The sequence below is a fragment of the Myxocyprinus asiaticus genome, chromosome 1, assembly GCF_019703515.2.
Source record: "Myxocyprinus asiaticus isolate MX2 ecotype Aquarium Trade chromosome 1, UBuf_Myxa_2, whole genome shotgun sequence".
Lineage (NCBI taxonomy): Eukaryota > Metazoa > Chordata > Actinopteri > Cypriniformes > Catostomidae > Myxocyprinus > Myxocyprinus asiaticus.
Genome location: NC_059344.1, coordinates 36,890,367 through 36,909,606, shown reverse-complemented (window position 1 = coordinate 36,909,606; position 19,240 = coordinate 36,890,367). Strand labels below are relative to the sequence as shown.

Sequence of the window (19,240 nt, the reverse complement as noted above, 5' to 3'; positions counted from 1 at the left end):
ATGCAAGAAAACCTTTTTTACATGAGATTTGAAATCATCTGGTTTTTCTCTGTTTTAGAAATCAGAATGTAAACAGGTATGCGCACATTGAATAAGCCGCTGCTCGTACAGGTGTTTATTTGCAGAACAAAATCGCGGTAATGGGAAAAATCTAGGGGATCTATTTTCGTGTGTGCGCAAAATGCAGCGCTAAGAGCAATGACCGTGCGCAACGCCTTATCCAATTTCCGTGAGAGCACTAATTCTAATTGCAATTTTCATGCCAGCGCAAAGCGCAAGTGGTCATGGGTGGGAGACTTTGCACGATTGAGGATGTATGTGTGCAAACTGTGGGTATATTGTACTTTAAGGAAGGGGAGCAAAGCGCAATTTGCTATTTTCCTGAGAAATATGTTGTTGCGCTAAAACATTTGAAACCATGTCTTAACTCAGTGCATAGTTTAAACTCAGCTCCTACATTTGCAGTTTGGAGATTCCACCAGCAGGTGGTAATAAAGTTCATGTCCAAACTCTGAAAATATAGTGGAACATAAAATTATGTCCCTGACGATCAGCGTTGTAGCCGTCTTATATAGATGAGGTTTCTTACATTTATGAGATTTGTGTTAAACTATCTATAGTTCATGGTTTATTTTTAATTTATTATTATTATTATGTTTACATTTACAATTGTATTTGTGGTCTAATTTGTAGGCCTTAAGGTATTTTTCCACCTGTTGTCGTAGAGTTATTTTTAAGTCACTGCAAAATGGGCCGGTGGAAGAAGTTGGAGAGGGTAAAATGTTTGGAATTGGTAGGCTATACGTTTTTGACCACTTCGTTATTTTGCGTATATTTTAGTTTCTTTTGAAGTGTAACTTCAATTTAGAAATATTTTTGGTTTATTTTTATCGTGTTTCAATAAATTACTTTTTCAAAATCAAAATCGACCGGTAGAAGTGTGTGTCGATACAATCACTGTTAATACTAGCCATGATTTGTGTGTCAGTAGATCAAAATGTTTAATAAAACTTACATTCTCTGTAATTTAACAGAGCCTACATTCAAATTCTGAAGAGAATCACATTTTCCATGCGTTTAAAAGGAGCGTGTCACTGTTATAGAATTATGCCTGAAAATCATCAAGAACGCAGTTAATGCACAAAAGAATGTAATTTATTCTTCTAATTCATTGCATACAATCCATTTACACTACCAACTTCTTATGAATGTGCTGTCTTATATTACTGGTGCTTGAGGGAAGAATAATAACTGGAGAAAACCTCAGAATTAAATTGCACTTAATCCAGCCCATTTTCACGTTGTGCGGGTGATTTTGCCAAACCTACTTGTGCCTAGACTTTGCGCATGCTTACACGAAAATACCTACATTTCATGGCCATGCCCACTGCGCTTCATGTTCTTAAAATATGGCACCATATGTGCTGAGAGTTTTTTCTTAAACAGTTTATGACATTTCCAAGATAAAAGAACACGCTTTAAGGCATTTACATGACCTTAATGTCTGGTTATTAAGCATAATTGGTATAAGATCATCCATGTAAACACACTCGATTTTAGTGCTAGATGGAGTGTTGTGAGTATCTCCGGAAATGTTGGTCTCTTGGGATTTTCATGCGCAAAAGTCTATACAGTTTACAGAGAATGTGCAGCTGAGAAATTGCAAATATTCAAGACAACATTTCCAGCACCTTGAGGCCTCAGACTGTTCTGGGATCAAGGGTGGGGGTCCTACCCAGTATTAGATAGGTATACTTAGTATAATGGCCACCGAGTATATGTTCAGAGGCATGAAATTTAAAACAGCAAAAGAACACCTATATACTTCTGTATTGGCAGTGACACAGTAGGTTGCTTGGTGTTGGATAGGCTCTGTGAGCGCAGTGGTATGTGTAGCAGTGAGTGAGGGTGGAGTGAGGAGGCACCTGTGGCATTTCCTCTCTCTGTGTGAGAGTGAGAGAGCTCCTGCTGGAGATGCTCTATGTGCTGACTCTGTTGTAAACATCTCTTCTCCAGCATCTCCTTCTCCCTGGACAGAACCTGAGTCTGCTCCCTCAGATCCTTCACCAGCTCTTGCTGTACCTCCAGTGCACAGCGCAACATTTCACTAGCCTCTGCACCGCACAGCCACACACAGCAGAGCAAAACACAGAATGGAAAACACAGCACAGGAACTCATGGACATTACATAAGAATTGAACAAAAATTACAACAGACAAGAAGTGAGGTAAAAATAGAATGGAAAACAAGACACAGTAACACAAAATGCAGCACAGCACAACAGAACAGAACAGCAACACACCACCAACACAACAAAATTCAAAGACAAGACAAAGCATTGCAGCATAGGCAACCATCAGAGAAATGAAAACGTGAGAAAGCAGATTATAGATCAGCATTGATGGCAGAGCAAGGAAGGAGTAGATAGGATCATGTGAACTGTGAATGTTTGACATGATAATTTCCTAAGCCACATTTCCCATTGCGGATCAAAAAAGTAGGTATCTGGGGGACCTGGGTAGCTCAGTGGTAAAATACGCTGGCTACCACACCCCTGGTGTTCGCTAGCTCGCTAGTGTTGTTGCTGCAGTGGATGGCGTGAAGCCTCCACACACGCTATGTCTCCATGGCAACACGCTCAACAAGCCACATGATAAAATGCGGGGGTTGACGGTCTCAGACGCGGAGGCAACTGGGATTCGTCCTCCACCACCTGGACTGAGGCGAATCACTACGTGATCACGAGGACTTAAAAGCACATTGGGAATTGGGCATTCCAAATTGGGAGAAAAAGGGGAAAAATCCACCAGAAAAAAAAAAAGGTATCTGTCTACCGTTCTGTCAAAGTTAGACTATTTTAATTGAACTTGATGCGCAAATGGATGTGTTTATAACCATCTGTTTAGTCCTAATACACATTACACATGAGCCTGGTGCTTTATAGTCTGTTGAGATTACTCAATACATTAATTCAATAAATCTCACTGAGCTTAAAGCCACAGCTCAATAACATTAGCATTGATTAAAATACACACTCTGCATGATCATACTGTACATATTCATGAAAAGAAACAGGTGAGACTGCTCATTTGAGACAAAGTTCAAACAATGAGATTATTAAAAAATTATGTATAAAGAAATATCAGGGTATATAACTATTTCTGGGGAAGATAAAAGAAACAGCATTTAGCAGGAAAGGCTAGATGTCCAGTGTTACCCATTAATTGACTAGACTCTGGTGGCCCACCACAGTTTAATTTGCCCCGCCATGGTCTCATAATGAACCGTAAACATTTTTACACTTCTCATCTAAAATATTTTTTCACTTCTCAGTCTCATAATAACATAAAATAAAAGGTTGTGTTTTGCGCTCTCTCGTGTGCCAGTCAGCTCCAGTCAGTTCAGTCAGCTCCTCACCCGCTGCTGTAAACTCACGTGCTCACACACACTCGCAGATAGATGCACTGGAGTATTCCTGGATCTGTCTAATGTTATTTGGTTGAGGAGGACGACAAATCTTTGAGGTAAGTAATGTTAACTAACATTAAATGTATCCACTGCATTTATACACTACTCCACACACAATTTATCATCATCAGTGTACAAGAGCAAACAGATAATATTACTGCCGAAGTTAGAATCATGATTAGGGTGTCCATACGTCCTCTTTTTCCCGGACATGTCCTCTTTTTCGGACCTTATAAAAGTGCCCGGCCGGGATTTCTAAATTTGCGAAAATGTCTGGGATTCAGCTTTAGTTGCATTATGATGTGCATCTGGTCTAATACTTCATTGTGTGTGCGCGCATATTTGCATTGGTTTAACCCCTCTTTGTAAGTCCCGCCTTCTCGCACACCAATTGGTCAATTATAAGAGGCTTGCAGCAACTATTGGCCAAATTCCTGCCAGTCAATCTCTCCGCGAACGTGCGAAACGCTGTTGTGTTCGGCATCAAACAGCTTGACAGTAGCAGCAAATGACAGCTGAGCGGAAACAATGCCCAAACAAAAGTGCAAATTTACAGAAGATTTGCACAAAAAATTCCAGTGCTTTCATCCAGGTCGAGATCCGTGGGAAGCAGAATGTACGACATGTAAAGCTGGCACTTATGTGTCAGTTGCTAATAAAGGTGCAAGTGATTTAGAAGCACACATTAGCTCTGCGAAGCATAAAGGGTCAGCAAAAGGTGAAAGTTCATCAGGTAAATTAACGGACTACTTTTTGCGACCAGGTAAAATTATCATCACATTGCTTCATTTTCCATGGCCATTCAAAATAACACTAATAGTAAATGAAGGTACACAGATGGCATCAAATATTTTATTTTAGTACATGGACATTCAAAAGAATGTTGGAAATTTTTATTTATTTATATATATTTATGTTATGCTAATAGAGTGTCTTTTTCACTGTATTAAAAGTTTGCATTCATAGTAACACTGTTTTGAACCCTATTATTCCACCCCACCGGCGAAAAAAAAAAAAAAGGTGTCCTCTTTTTGGAAAACCAGAATATGGTCACCCTAATCATGATGATTAACGTAAATGAACGTTAGAGTTACTAGGTTTATTGGCATAACGTTACACTGCTTACATTTTCACTAGCTAGTTATCGTTAGCAGTCTGAGGTAACGTTAAAAGATAAAAAGCTGAAACTGACATCCCTAGTTTGTACCCTATGAGAGATTAGTTAGCACCACACTCTAACCTGACTCTAGCTCTGAGTGAAAATTGTGGGTCGGGTAGTGTCAATCCAGCTAATTTTAGCGATGCAGGCCTTGGCTCTGTTTGTGAACAGCTGTCAATTAAACCCTGGCTGGAGGTGAAGAGCATCATGTATATGGGGAAAAATTGGGGGCGCTGTTTCTCACAATTCTATTTATTTCAAAGTTGCCTACTGCAGCTTTAAGAGCACAAAATTGTTTACAAGAGCACAACACTAGCCTCTTAATTTTGCTCTCAAAGTGCACCAGATGGAAGTATTTAACATTAAAATGTACAACATTTTCTTACAGGGGAGAATGCCCCCGGACCCCCCTACAGGGTCGGAGGTCCACCGCCCATAGTTTCACAAAATCCTGTGGGAAACACTGATGTCTAAAAGCATAGTTCAAGCACCCGTCCATCCCCTTTACCTGAACTGACGTCTCTCTCTTTCCCTCTCACTGGACTCTCTTTCCTCCGTGAGGTCTTCCTCTTTGGAGTCTGCAGTGCTGGCTTATGAGACTGAGCACTCATGTCATCATTAAGATCTGCTGAAGAACAATGTGAAATAATCATGTATAAATAAGGATGAGAATGAGGTAATGAGTGAGTGATAAATTGAGTGAGTGTAATTGTATAAGTGAATTAGTGAGTGATCAAGTAATTAATTGAGTAAATGCTTTATTCTTGCGGTGATTGGAGGTAGACAGTCATCAATGTAAAAAAACTCCTTAGCCTCTTCCCTGAAGACAGTGCACTTGTACTATTTGGCAGCATAGACATGCAGAAACCTACCAGTACTTCAGGTTACTTCAACATCTCCTTACTATTAAACTTTCTCACCCACTTGTCTGCCACACAGACAGCTGGCAACCAACCAACCTGATTTCGTGCTCACTCTCACCCCCCTTCACTTGTCTGATCACTTTTTATCTCCCACCCACAGTCTCACACCTTCTGCCCACCCTTCCCCAGACACTTTCTCATCTGCCTCACTCACTTCACTTAAACCAAGTACACACTACACAACTCACAGTCTTTTGTGTCGTTTTGGTGCGCCCACTACGTACACAACTGATCGCTGATTGGTTGTATCAATTACACAACCATTCGTACCCGACTGTAGCTACGATAATGAAGTTAATTTATTAACTTACACACATAGCAACGGGAGAGTCCATTCATGATAAAATCTCAACAAACAACATGAGACAGTCATTAGTGGGTTGATTTTCCCTAATAGACTCTGCGACTTATCATGCGAAACATTGCTTTATTTGTTTGAACATTCCGACCAGCCTGACACAGAAACATTGGCTTAAGACCTCAAGGTCATCCTTGACAAAACATAAGTGCCTTGGCCTCCAAGCAAAATTCTCCCTCACTGGAAGTCTCAGTTACTGTTAAATGTGACACAGCCGTTGTCTGCTGGTGCATAAAAGGTTTGGCAGTTGTCCACTGATCACTTTGCAGCAACTGGCCAGACCTGCTGTTTCATGCTCTATTTCAGAGAGAAAATCCATCCTTCCTAAAATCCTCTTCTACGAGGCTACACAAATGCTGGTCTGCTTGCATCTGCCACTTGACCCCTTGAGTGCGAATAAATGGTGTTATACCCATTATCAATACCATTACCAATAGGATTTTCGCCTTTATATCATTGTTTGTTTTTTCTTATGGGTTTATTGCTTTTTTTATATCTAAAAACAATAGGATTGATCTAAAACATGAAATTTGCTAGTAATGTCACTCGTGTATTATTGTCACACGATGAATGGAAAAATAGTCAATCACAACACATATACCGTATTTATGTCAATGTGTAATGTATTTTATACCGCGTATTGTGATAATTACATACAACAAGATTCCTATTAACTAACCCATAACCTATCAACAAGTCATGAGCCATTTATGCATGATAAAGCTTTATTAAAACATGATCAGCCTGGGCAGCTTCTTGGCCTTCTTGGAGGGCTCTCAAGGAGAGGCAGTGGAGAGATAAGTGTAGTTTTAAATGTGTGATTATTTGTATTTATTTATTTATTAATATATATATATATATATATATATATATATATATATATATATATATTCTTTTTTTTGTGTGTGTGTGTGTGTGTGTGTGTGTGTGTGTGTGTGTGTGTATATTCAAGTGTGACCACAGGGATATTTGTTGAGGGTCAGGGTGGGGTTCGGGATTGGGAGGGGGCATGAGAATATTGGGGGTTAAATGTTGATTCTGTGAATACACGTTTTGCTTTGTCAATTGTGTGAATCAATAAAAACTGTTAATCAGAAAACATTATCAGCCCAACTGCTGTGCCTGTATCTGTGGCAAACATTATCTGCATTCAGCAAATAAGCTTTTCATAGACATACAGACTACTTCCCTCAAGTCTAATCATTACAAGTGACTATCTCTTATCACAGATAACATAATATTTTTAGTGACACTACCCTTTTCTTTTAACATTCTGGTGTTGTCTTAATTTTTATTGTACCTATTGTTGAGTCATTTCTCTCCCAAAAACAACTGGTTCTATTAACAGGCTTACAACAACGAAAACATTCTGCTGAACTACAAATTTTGGCATGCCTTATGGCAGCAAATGCACAATGTTTCACAGCTAATAATATCCTGTTGCCAACACAACATACAAGAGTTTATCTCCCAAAATAACTGCTCTTAAAAAAAACAACTGCAATTCCAATTTCCCCTACCACAACTTCTTTAGAACTACCTCCAAAAACTCTCCAAAAACTTCAGTCATAACTATGAGGACAATAGAGGAGATGCAGGGAATATATCAAGAGAAATGCTGAGGTAATACAAGGTTTTTTCCTCATAGTCATAATAGTTATAGTCTCATCTCTCTCACATATCTCATTGCTGACAATAATAAACCCATGAAAGGAGCTGAATTAGGAAATTAGCGTTTGTAAAATTGGCAGAGGCTTTACTCTGTGACTTTTTTCCCCAGGAAACTTCAATGAGCCTCTCACAAATGTATCACATCATTTGTCTCCAGTCTGTTGGAAGCAGAGCTTGAATAAATTTGACATCAATTAGACTTTCACTAGGCCCTTGATTTGCTCTTTATCAAAATGAAAACAGAATTATGCTTTACATTCAAAGCCTTAACGATTCTCAAAAAGGGGACACATTTCACACTGAATGACAGAAAAAGGATGATTAAGGGTTTGAGTTTCGTGATGGATAATGTATGGCAGAGAGGGAAAGTACCTGGAGACGCCATGCTCTCATGCGAGATTGATCTTGGTTGTCGTAGCGATGATGGCTGCCATGGAGACAGAGGGAAGTTAAGTGATTAAAGGGTTCTACTGCAGATTATCAAAGAGCGCAGACTGATACAGTAATTACTAAGTATATCTAATAGTGAAAAGTGCTTTGCACTTGCTCATTAGGGGTCAGTTCATCTCCACCAATAAGCAATTTCCCTCATGAGATGAGATTAGACATTCATTTGAAAAGCCTTTATGCACCTGTAGGAATGGCAGAATTTGGATCCAACAACATGGAGTTACAAGTCAGGAAAGGGGTTGTTCTCTGTGCTTGCGTGTACATGTGTCTGTATATTAACCGAGCACATAGCCTACTTGATGTGTGTATACATAGATGTGTGAGAGCTACATACTGAATCATGATTGGTTGTGATAGTCTCTTGTGTTAAAAATGGCTGGAATTATTAATAAACTCCAGGCTCTCTCTCTCTTGTTCACCTTCCCATCCAGTCTAATCCTTTGTCAAACACCTTTCCACTCTCCCTCATCCTGTCTGATTTTTCTTCACACTCTTTCACTGATAACGACCTCTCCCTTGGTCTTTTTTAAGGTGAACTGAACATCACCCTGTATGCCAGTGTAATTTTCTCCCTCTGTCTAAGGAGAATTAGTTGAGCCTTGAGGCAGAATAACCTTTAGTCCAAAGTCAGTTCACTCCAGGGTTCAAAATAATTGACATTTCTACAGCAGTACTATGACTGTAGCTTCTCATTATGCAGGTTCTCTTACCGTTTGAGCAGCTCCTTCTTCAAACACAATTTCCTCTGAAAAACAAAATGTTATTAACTATACTCATCAAGCTGCAAAAATTATCAGTGCTCTTCAATCAATATTATGAGAGGCAGGAGCACAAGCATAATATTTACAATTTATAAAATAAATTAAAAAAATGGAAAATACAATAAAACGTTTGTTCCAATTTTTTTCCAATTCTTTTTTTCTGGGCCCTTAGATTAAAGACTAAATAAATCTCATGTTCTGTTGTTTTCAATATTTTCCCTGGTGAAAGCTTTTAGAGGTTCAAACCTTCAGTCTGCAGGGGAGACACAATATCAAATGCAGAGTCTTCAGTATCTTCATCTGCATCGGAACTGGTCAAAACCTGACACAAGAGAATAATTCAGCCATTGAACACTTTATATGTTTAAACGTTCTCAATAGAAATGTCAAGTGTAAGAGGTGGTTAAACACAATAAGCTCTCAAAAAACTTTTGAGATAATAATAATATTTTATCTTTTATTTCTTCATGATCTCAGACTGGGTTTTGAAATTCACTGAATCGGAAGCTCCACCTCATGGTTAATATCAGTAAATGCAATCCCCCCTCTTCTAACAACATGACAGGACAAAGCACTGGACACAAACACACACCAATGTACCTTCCTGTGTTTTAATGGCACAGCGTAAACAACATTTATGTCATCAGCTCTGCTCTGTTGTCTCTCAAGGGACTGATACACATGATCTTCATCTCTCTCTAGACCCTCCACCTCATCATTATCATCGTCTTCATCGTCATCACTGAGTCTTGGGGAAGGCACAGGGGGTCTTCTTGCCATCGAATCTGACCATCTGTCCCTAGTTAGAGAGCCAGTGTAATATTACACATGTCTTGTGTAAAAGACCAGATATGTGAGTTAAGATTTTTCAATTGTGCAAAATGTGGTCGTAAGCTAATGATCTGTAACACATTCCGAACCAATATTTTCTGTGCTCTTACTACCAATGCGGCCTGCTGCGTTGCCCTGGTAACCATGATTAGATGTCATGCTGTTGTAATGCTAATAGTGAGGTTGCTTTCAAACTCTAGCAAAAGAGGGCAGGGGTTATTTAGGTCACCAAAACAGTGCACAATGTTACCTAGTATAAAGCGCTGTGGTAGCGTAGGGCTCAAAGCCGGTTTGGCTGTCTGAGCGTGAACAGTCACTCTCAGAGTAAGACCTTTGGCGTGGAGGAGGAATGGCAACAGTTCGGCCCATCAGGGAGGAAGACAATATGGCAGCTGCCAAGGCAGACCTAAAACAAATATCAGAGATCTGTAAGTTTCTAGATAGTAGTGTAAAGATATTGGAAAAACAAGCCTGAAACAGATTAGATATTGGACATGAGGGTGAGCTTCCTCTAATTATTACATGATGGCTCTATGGAATACTTGATTCTGATTGGTCAATGGTGCCATCTAGCTGTCTGATATTTGTGAGTAATAACCGCACATCCACAAATCAGACTGCTCATCCGGGTAATCACATTTATATTTAGTCATTTAGCAGATGCTTTTGTCCAAAGTGACTTACAAATGAGAAACATAGCAAGCAATTTGTCATACAAAGTTTAACAATATCTGCAGTGTTGTACTGCCAAGTTCTCAAAGTGTCTGGAGTAGTATAGACGCTAGTGGCAGAAGAAAGAGACAGAGAAGGATTTTTTTTTATTATAAGGGTATTACAAGCCATCTTTACTACTTCTCGATTTTTATCTATCCAGCTATTTCTTTCTTCAGGCATAATTATATTATTTCAATGCAAATCAACATTTTGTGTCCATTTATTTATTTGTCAAGTATACTTGTAATAGTATTCTGAATAATGAGGAGTCAGACAGTCCCTTACAGTATCCCTTACATAGTGAACTTTTTTGCATTGTATGAAAAAATAATAATGCCAAGCATTCAACTGGTATGATTTTTCTTTTTTCTTTTTTTTTCTTTTCTCCCCTTTTCTCCCCAATTTGGAATGCCCAATTCCCAATGCGCTCCAAGTCCTTGTGGTGGAGTAGTGACTCGCCTCAATCCGGGTGGCGGAGGATGAATCTCAGTTGCCTCCCCATCTGAGACCGTCAATCCGTGCATCTTATCACGTGGCTTGTTGAGTGCGTTACCGCGGAGACATAGCGCATGTTGAGGCTTCACGCTATTCTCCGCGGCATCCACGCACAACTCACCTCGCACCCCATCGAGAGCAAGAACCACATTATAGCGACCATGAGGAGGTTACCCCATGTGACTCTACCCTACCTAGCAACCGGGCCATTTTGGTTGCTTAAGAGACCTGACTGGAGTCACTCAGCACACCCTGGATTCGAACTCACGACTCCAGGGGTGGTAGTCAGCGTCTTTACTCGCTGAACTACCCAGCCCCCCCCCAAACTGGTATGATTTTTCAATGGTAGATGCTGAAACAGATATCTAGAAAGCAGGGTGGCAAAGATTTTGTAAATGACACATTTTACACAACATTTTCTCGAAATTAACATATTAAAAAACAAGAATTGTTTATTGTGGATTGACAAGGCTTTCAGTAGATTTGAGACCTTACACAAGGGAAGGGGGGGGGATTATTCTGTCATTGGGCTAAACAAACATAGTTATCGGCATTGTTAATCTGGTCAACAAAATTTCTGAGGAAGATATTTGTTTTCAAAGTGTTTTTTTTTTCTTTTCGTTAATAATAACAAAGACGAGATAAAAAACGCACAATATGAAACCTAAACGATTTAAAATTTTAATAAGAAGTAAACAACGCAACAAGATATTACAAATGCACTAATTATGTGTAAAAGAAGAAAAATCATTCAAATGATCCAATACTAGTATTTACCCAGCTCAGAGTAAAATGGACAATAATAATGAATATGGCATGATGAAATATTTCCAAATTTTAAAGGACATTTTCGTAAATAGAATAAAATTGATGGTGATCGGCCAATAATGACGATTATATTGACCAAAATGGCCAAATATTGGCAAACAAATTAGCCTGGTCGAAGTATCAGTCAACCACTAACTCTGTCTAATGATGAGTGATAAAAAAAAAAAGCTATGGGGGATGCTGAGAAATGAACAACAGTTAAGCCCATTTCACACAGAGATCCTGGGATAAATCCTGGAAAAGTCAGCCCTGGATCTGTCCTGGGACTGCGAGACTTTGATCATTCACACTGCCCGAGCTTTCCCGGAATCTGTGCTTGCATTCACACACATCCCGGCAAAAAATCCCAAGACAAAAGTGACTTCACGATGTGACATCTAATGTAAAGCATCTTAAGTTTACTGATAACCTGCATCTTTAAGTACCTTACCACAAAAAATATTCTTGGTTACATATGTAACCTCGGTTCCCTGAGATGAAGGACGCTATGGAGAGTGTCCTTCTACATGACCTAGTTGAAACCCTTCTACAATAATGGCAATTCTAAGATTGGCTATGATGTTTAAGCCCCGCCCTTTTAGGCACGAAGCTGTCCGGGATAAAAGCGGGCAAGCAAACATCACTCCTCAGAATTTTCTGACTGAAGAGGCAAAGAGCGCGTCGCTCACACATCAAAAAACTCTTGAGTCTGGGTCTAGAATTTGATGGCCAACGTACAGTGCATCCGGAAAGTATTCACAGCACTTCACTTTTTCCACATTTTGTTATGTTACAGCCTTATTCCAAAATGGATTAAATTCATTATTTTCCTCAAAATTCTACAAACAATTCCCCATAATGACAACGTGAAAGAAGTTTGTTTGAAATCTTTGCAAATTTATTAAAAATAAAAAACGAAAAAAATCACATGTACATAAGTATTCACAGCCTTTGCTCAATACTTTGTTGAAGCACCTTTGGCACCAATTACAGCCTCAAGTCTTTTTGAGTATGATGCTACAAGCTTGGCACACATATTTTTGGGCAGTTCATCCCATTCTTCTTTGCAGGACCTCTCAAGCTCCATCAGGTTGGATGGGGAGCGTCGGTGCACAGCCATTTTCAGATCTCTCCAGAGATGTTCAATCGGGTTCAAGTCTGGGCTCTGGCTGGGTCACTCAAGGACATTCACAGAGGTGTCCCGTAGCCACTCCTTTGTTATCTTGGCTGTGTGCTTAGGGTCATTGTCCTGTTGGAAGATGAACCTTCACCTCAGTCTGAGGTCCAGAGCGCTCTGGAGCAGGTTTTCATCAAGGATGTCTCTGTACATTGCTGCATTCATCTTTCCCTCGATCCCGACTAGTCTCCCAGTTCCTGCCGCTGAAAAATATCCCCACAGCATGATGCTGCCACCACCATGCTTCACTGTAGGGATGGTACTGGCCAGGTGATGAGCGGTGCCTGGTTTCCTCCAGACATGATGCTTGCCATTCAGGCCAAAGGGTTCAATTTTTGTTTCATCAGACCAGAGAATTTTGTTTCTCGTCTGAAAGTCCTCCAGGCGGGCTGTCATGCACCTTTTACTGAGGAGTGGCTTCCGTCTGGCCACTCTACCATACAGACCTGATTGTTGGAGTGCTGCAGAGATGGTTGTTCTTCTGGAAGGTTCTCCTCTCTCCACAGAGAAACGCTGGAGCTCTGTCAGAGTGACCATCGGGTTCTTGGTCACCTCCCTGACTAAGGCCCTTCTCCCCCGATCGCTCAGTTTGGCTGGGCGGCCAGCTCTAGGAAGAGGCCTGGTGGTTCCAAACTTCTTCCATTTACGGATGATGGAGGCCACTGTGCTTATTGGGACCTTCAATGCTGCAGAAATTTTTCTGTACCCTTCCCCAGATCTGTGCCTCGATACAATCCTGTCTCGGAGGTCTACAGACAAATCCTTGGACTTCATGGCTTGGTTTGTGCTCTGACATGCACTGTTAACTGTGGGACCTTATATAGACAGGTGTGTGCCTTTCCAAATCATGTCCAATCAACTGAATTTATCACAGGTGGACTCCAATCAAGTTGTAGAAACATCTCAAGGATGATCAGTGGAAACAGGATGCAACTGAGCTCAATTTTGAGTGTCATGGCAAAGGCTGTGAATACTTATGTACATGTGATTTTTTTCGTTTTTTATTTTTAATAAATTTACAAAGATTTGAAACAAACTTCTTTCACGTTGTCATTATGGGGTATTGTTTGTAGAATTTTGAGGAAAATAATGAATTTAATCCATTTTGGAATAAGGCTGTAACATAACAAAATGTGGAAAAAGTGAAGTGCTGTGAATACTTTCCGGATGCACTGTATTGGGTACTCGGATCTCCTTTTGCCCCAGGCTCATCTATTTTGGGTGACGGGGCTGTCGCTGATGTAGGAGATAAGTAGATGAAGAATTGGATCCTGGCCAGTGTAATAGTGGGTAGACAGGTTATCCTTAGAGGATGGAAGTCAGCTGGAGCCCCCTCATTTCGTGAGTGGTGCGAGGAGATGGGCAGGGTGGCAGCTTGGGAAGAGTTGTCAAATAGAAGACTAGGCAACATGGATATATTCATCAGGAGGTGGGGCAGCTATTTGGCCTTTTTGGAGGGCTCTCGGGGAGGGGCAGTGGAGGGAGACGTGTTGTTTTAAATGTGTATGTTGTAGCCTTTTTGTTTTTGAACATATACTTTTTTTAAATGTATTTCTAAATATTTTCTTCTGTTTTATTTTTTGTTTGCATGTCTTTGTCAATTGTATTTGACCACTGGGGTATCTGTTTGTGTTGGGTGGTGGGGTGGGGTGGTTAATGTTCGGGAGGAAGACTTGTAAATAATATAATGTGATTCCAAATATTCTGTTATTTTTTATATATATTTGTTATATGGAATGAATAAAAAATTTTAATAAAAAAAAATCTCTGAGTCTGTAGTGCTGCCAGCTTACGCAATGTCTTGTTTCCTTCATCTCAGGGAACCGAGGTTACATACGTAACCGAGACGTTCCCTTATGATTCAGTTCAATTGACATTGCGTCACTAAACTGACACTATGGGGAACAGAGTCCCTTCACGCCGCACTACACAACATAACCCTCCCAGAGAGGAAACATGATGCCGCAGTCCCGTGGGATGGCAACCAACGTGAGTATGCCACAAGTGAATGACCCTCATGGTGAGCCAGGAGGGGAACACTCAGAATGGATATATGAACTATAGTCATATAGCATGAATTACCCGTTCACGAACCCAGTCGGGAAGGACGATTTATTTATAAAGAAAGTTCTTGTGATTTTTGGGAAACACAATGGTCTGAAAGCAGGCAGTTGTGTAAAATGACGGGGAGCCCATACTTAAAAAGAGGGGCATAAGTATATGTTTGGCCAACGAAATAGCAAGCCCTCTAGACAGAGAGGACCTTTTGATGAGAGAGACGTTACGTCTAGGTTGTAAAACCTTGTGAATGTGTTTTGAGAAGACCATCCTGTTGCAAAACATACAGTACTGTGCAAAAGTTTTAGGCACTTGTGAAAAATGTTGCATAGTGAGGATGTCTTCAAAAATAATGACATAAATAGTTTTCATTTATCACTTAATGTCATACAAAGTCCAGTAAACATAAAAAAGCTAAATCAATATTCGGTGTGACAACCTTTGCCTTTAAAACAGCAGCAATTCTCCTAGGTACACCTGGACACAGTTTTTCTTGGTTGTTGGCAGATAGGATGTTCCAAGATTCTTGGAGAATTTGTCACAGTTCTTCTATCTATTTAGGCTGTCTCAATAGATTCTGTCTCTTTATGTATTCTCAGATTGACACGATGTTCAGTGGTGGGCTCTGTGGGGGCAATGCCATCTGTTGCAGGGCTCCCTGTTCTTCTATTCTAATCTTTTCTATTTGCAAAAGTAATGTTTGGGAGTCTAACATTTATATTTCCTATTGACACACTAAAGCTGAAGATATAAATAACCATCTTAAGACAATGCTTTTGTGAAACATCTTATGTGCCTAAGACTTTTGCACAGTACTGGATGTCCATACCAATGAAGAGGCCATGCCTCTAGTTGAGTGTGCTTTAACACCAATTGGGCAATTTGCACACTGCGACTCGTAAGCCAGAGCTATCGCATCAACAATCCAGTGAGAAAGACTTTGCTTGGAGATGGACATTCCTTTTGTGCGTCCTCCACTGCACACAAAGAGCTGGTCAGACAGTCTGAACCGGCATGTGCGTTCAACGTATGTGTGTAGCACTCGCACAGGGCATAACAAATGCAAGATCTGTTCCTCAACTGAATTAAATGGAGGAGAGAAAAAAGGCCTGAAGGTGAACCACCAAAGGTGTGGATAAATCCTTAGGCACATAGCCTTTCCTGGGTTTGACAGTGGCTTTTTAAAGACCTGGACCAAACTCCAGACATGAATTGTCAACTGACAGTGCTTGCAAATCACCGACCCATTTTACTGAGGCCAGAGCCAGCAGTAATGCGGTCTTCAGAGAAAGCACATGCAATTCAACAGAATCCAGAGGTTCGAAGGGGAGCCCCGTGAGCACATTTAGGACCAAAGTTAGGTCCCAAGTCGGGACTGTAGCTGGGCGAGGGGGATTTAGTTGCCTCGCTCCCCTAAGGAACTTTATGATTAAATCATGTTTGCCTATTGAGGTGCCGGCTCTGATCCGCAGAGATAGTCACTACATAGAATTTGAGCGTTGACGAAGTGAGCCCTGTGTCCAATTGCTCTTGAAGAAATGTACGAATTTCAGGTACGGGGCAGTTCACTAGGTCTTTGCCCCGTGAAATGCACCAATTAGCGAACACATTCCATTTAAGTGCATAAAGGCACCTCGTGGACGGTGCTCTAGCCTGTAAAATGGTGTTCATCACCGACTGAGCAAATTGTGGCTCGTCCGATGTGCTCTGTTCAGAGGCCACACATGTACGCTTCACAGCTCTGGCTGGGGATGCCAAATCGTGCCTTGTGTTTTAGAGAGAAGGTCTCTCCACGGCGGAATTTCCCATGGTGGTCCGTACAGTATTTCTACCATCTCCAGAAATCAGGACTGATTGGGCCATTGTGGTGCAATTAACAGAACTGTTTCCAAGTTCACTCAGACTTTGCTGATGACAGAATGAAGGACGCACACCAGGGGAAACACATACTTGCATTTCGCCGGCCATTTGTGGGCCAGCGCATCCTGGCAACTTATGTATGCCACTACTGTTGTGTTGTCCGAACAAATCAGAATGTGGCGATTCACGATGTCGGAATGAAAAGCTCTCAAAGCTAAAAAGACAGCCAGTAACTCTAGGCAGTTGATGTGCCATGCCCGTTTCGCACATGTCCAGGTGCCAAAAGTCGGGCGTCCATTGCACACCGCACCCCAACCTATGTTGGACACATCTGTGGAGGGCTCTCAGTGAGGGGCAGTGGAGGGAGATGTGTTGTTTTAAATATGTATGTTGTAGCCTTTTTGTTTTTGAACATATACTTTTTTTAAATGTATTTCTAAATATTTTCTTCTGTTTTATTGTTTGTTTGCATGTCTTTGTCAATTGTATTTGACCACTGGGGTATCTGTTTGTGTTGGTAGTGGGGTGGGGTGGTTAATATTCGGGAGGAAGGCTTGTAAATAATATAATGTGTTTCCAAATATTCTGTTATTTTTTTTATTAATTTGTCATATGGAATCAATAAAAAATTTTAATAAAAAAAAAAAATTTAAAAAAAACTTTGTCAGCCAGTAACTCTAGGCGTTGATGTGCCATGCCCGTTTCGCACCTGTCCAGGTGCCAAAAGTCGGGCGTCCATCGCACCCCAACCTGTGTTGGACGCATCTGTGGTCACCACTTTTCTTCTGAAAATTTGACCCAGCATAATACCCTGTTGGTAGAAGGCCAGCGCTGTCCATGGTGCTAGAGCAGACACACAGCGGCGAGTCACCGCAATGCGCATGCGTCCGCAATGTGGAACGTGTCGCTTGAGCCAGTACTAGAGAGGTCTCATGTGTAACAGACCTAACGGTATGACGGTGGATGATGCCGCCATAAAACCCATCTATCGCGTTTTTTGCGAGGAGACTATGAATCTCTGCATGCAACACCAGCACATCCTGTGGTCGGACCACAGATTGCAAAACACCGGTGAAGCAAGGTGGCCGGCCTACAAACTGAATCGTATAACCGTGACTGATCGTTTTTAACACCCAGTCTGACATGCCTACGAAGGCTTGCCACACGTTCGCGCAGCGGGAATGCAGGCTTATTGATTCATCTGGAACAACCTTTATCGCGTTTTTTGTGAGAAGATCATGTATTTCGGCTCATAACACTGGCGCGTCTTCGGACGGAACCGTGGAAGACAGAACACCATTGAAAAGGGGTGGCCGACATGCAAATTGGATCGTGTAACCATGTTTGATTGCTTTTTAGCAACCAGTTGGAAATGCTCGTAAAAGCTCGCCACGCATGCGCGTAACAGGACAGAGGGTGATTTGGTTCATTCATTACATGATATAATGCGCAGCTCACCATTGGGAAGCGGTTGTGCATAATATGTGGGCTTTGAAGTGGAAAATAGCTCTTTGAGAAAATGTGAGCGTCTTGCACATGTGTAACGAATGCTGTACTTTTTTTTACATTCTTTATATGAATGTGAGACACAGAAGCAACATTTTTAACAACATTTTGAACAACAATATTCCTTTCCCGACAAACAACAGTGGGTAAGAGGGGAACAGAAATGTGTGTCTGTACTCTGCATTCTGCTTCATAGGGCTGTGCCCGTCAGGAGCACCTTTGCTGCACGAGGGGAGGGGGGGTTTTCCCATCGCCACAGGGGGTAGTCGATCATCAGTTCGTTATGAACCTCTGAGAAGAACGGGACAGATCTGTGGAACACGGTCGCTTGACGATGTCCAGACTGCAGGAACCACTCATCAAGGTGATATTTTTCCAGTTCCTCTGGAGGAGACCACTCGAGACCAAGCTCTTCAACCACCCTTGAAAGGACATGAAGCATCTCCTTGTCAGTGGCACGTGCACACTCCTTGACCTCGCTGGGGGAAGTGGCGGTAATGTCCTCCATTAACCACTTGCCAGATGCAGCGAGAGACATAACATCACCCGCATCGTCAGAACCGCCAAACGTAACAAGGTTGTGCACTCCTGCAGAGGGCCGAAGCTCGTCACGCACATACTCTATCGGCATAGATGCATTACATGCAGATTGAGGGGCTCGCAGGGCATGTGCCGACACGAGGTCCACCTTAAATTCATCCTGCTTGACCTCGCGGCCCCACCTTGCCTCCATGTGTGATCCCTTGGGAGTCACCAAAGAGGCGGGTGGGAGGGCACGGGAGGCTGAATCGTCCCTCAGAATGAGGGCGATTCACGAGCGAAGCGTCCTGAGACTCATGCCCTCACAGTGAGTGCAGTCTGTCTCTATGAGAGCTGCCTCTGTGTGGGCGTGGCCAAGACAGCGAACGCAGCTCTCATGTTGATCTGACAGCAGGATGTGCCCCTTGCATAAGGAACACTTACAGAACGACATCTTTAAAAAGATGCAAGCGGCTCTTTTAT

At 41.5% G+C, this 19,240-nt stretch overlaps 1 protein-coding gene across 7 annotated transcripts in view; it reads right to left on the bottom strand.

The window, feature by feature from the left end:
* Positions 1 to 19,240, bottom strand: part of cep89 (centrosomal protein 89) — a 130,190-nt gene that overhangs the window by 108,304 nt on the left and 2,646 nt on the right. For 3 of the 7 annotated variants that reach the window (XM_051706035.1, XM_051706084.1, XM_051706093.1), the window contains 7 exons: positions 9,872 to 10,027; positions 9,391 to 9,589; positions 9,037 to 9,112; positions 8,740 to 8,774; positions 7,952 to 8,006; positions 5,136 to 5,255; positions 1,926 to 2,114 (listed from right to left, as the gene is read on the bottom strand). In XM_051706035.1, the coding sequence (XP_051561995.1) occupies positions 1,926 to 2,114; positions 5,136 to 5,255; positions 7,952 to 8,006; positions 8,740 to 8,774; positions 9,037 to 9,112; positions 9,391 to 9,589; positions 9,872 to 10,027 (830 nt within the window). The remainder of the gene's footprint in view (positions 1 to 1,925; positions 2,115 to 5,135; positions 5,256 to 7,951; positions 8,007 to 8,739; positions 8,775 to 9,036; positions 9,113 to 9,390; positions 9,590 to 9,871; positions 10,028 to 19,240) is intronic. The other 4 variants (XM_051706045.1, XM_051706064.1, XM_051706074.1 and 1 more) reach the window with 4 other exon arrangements.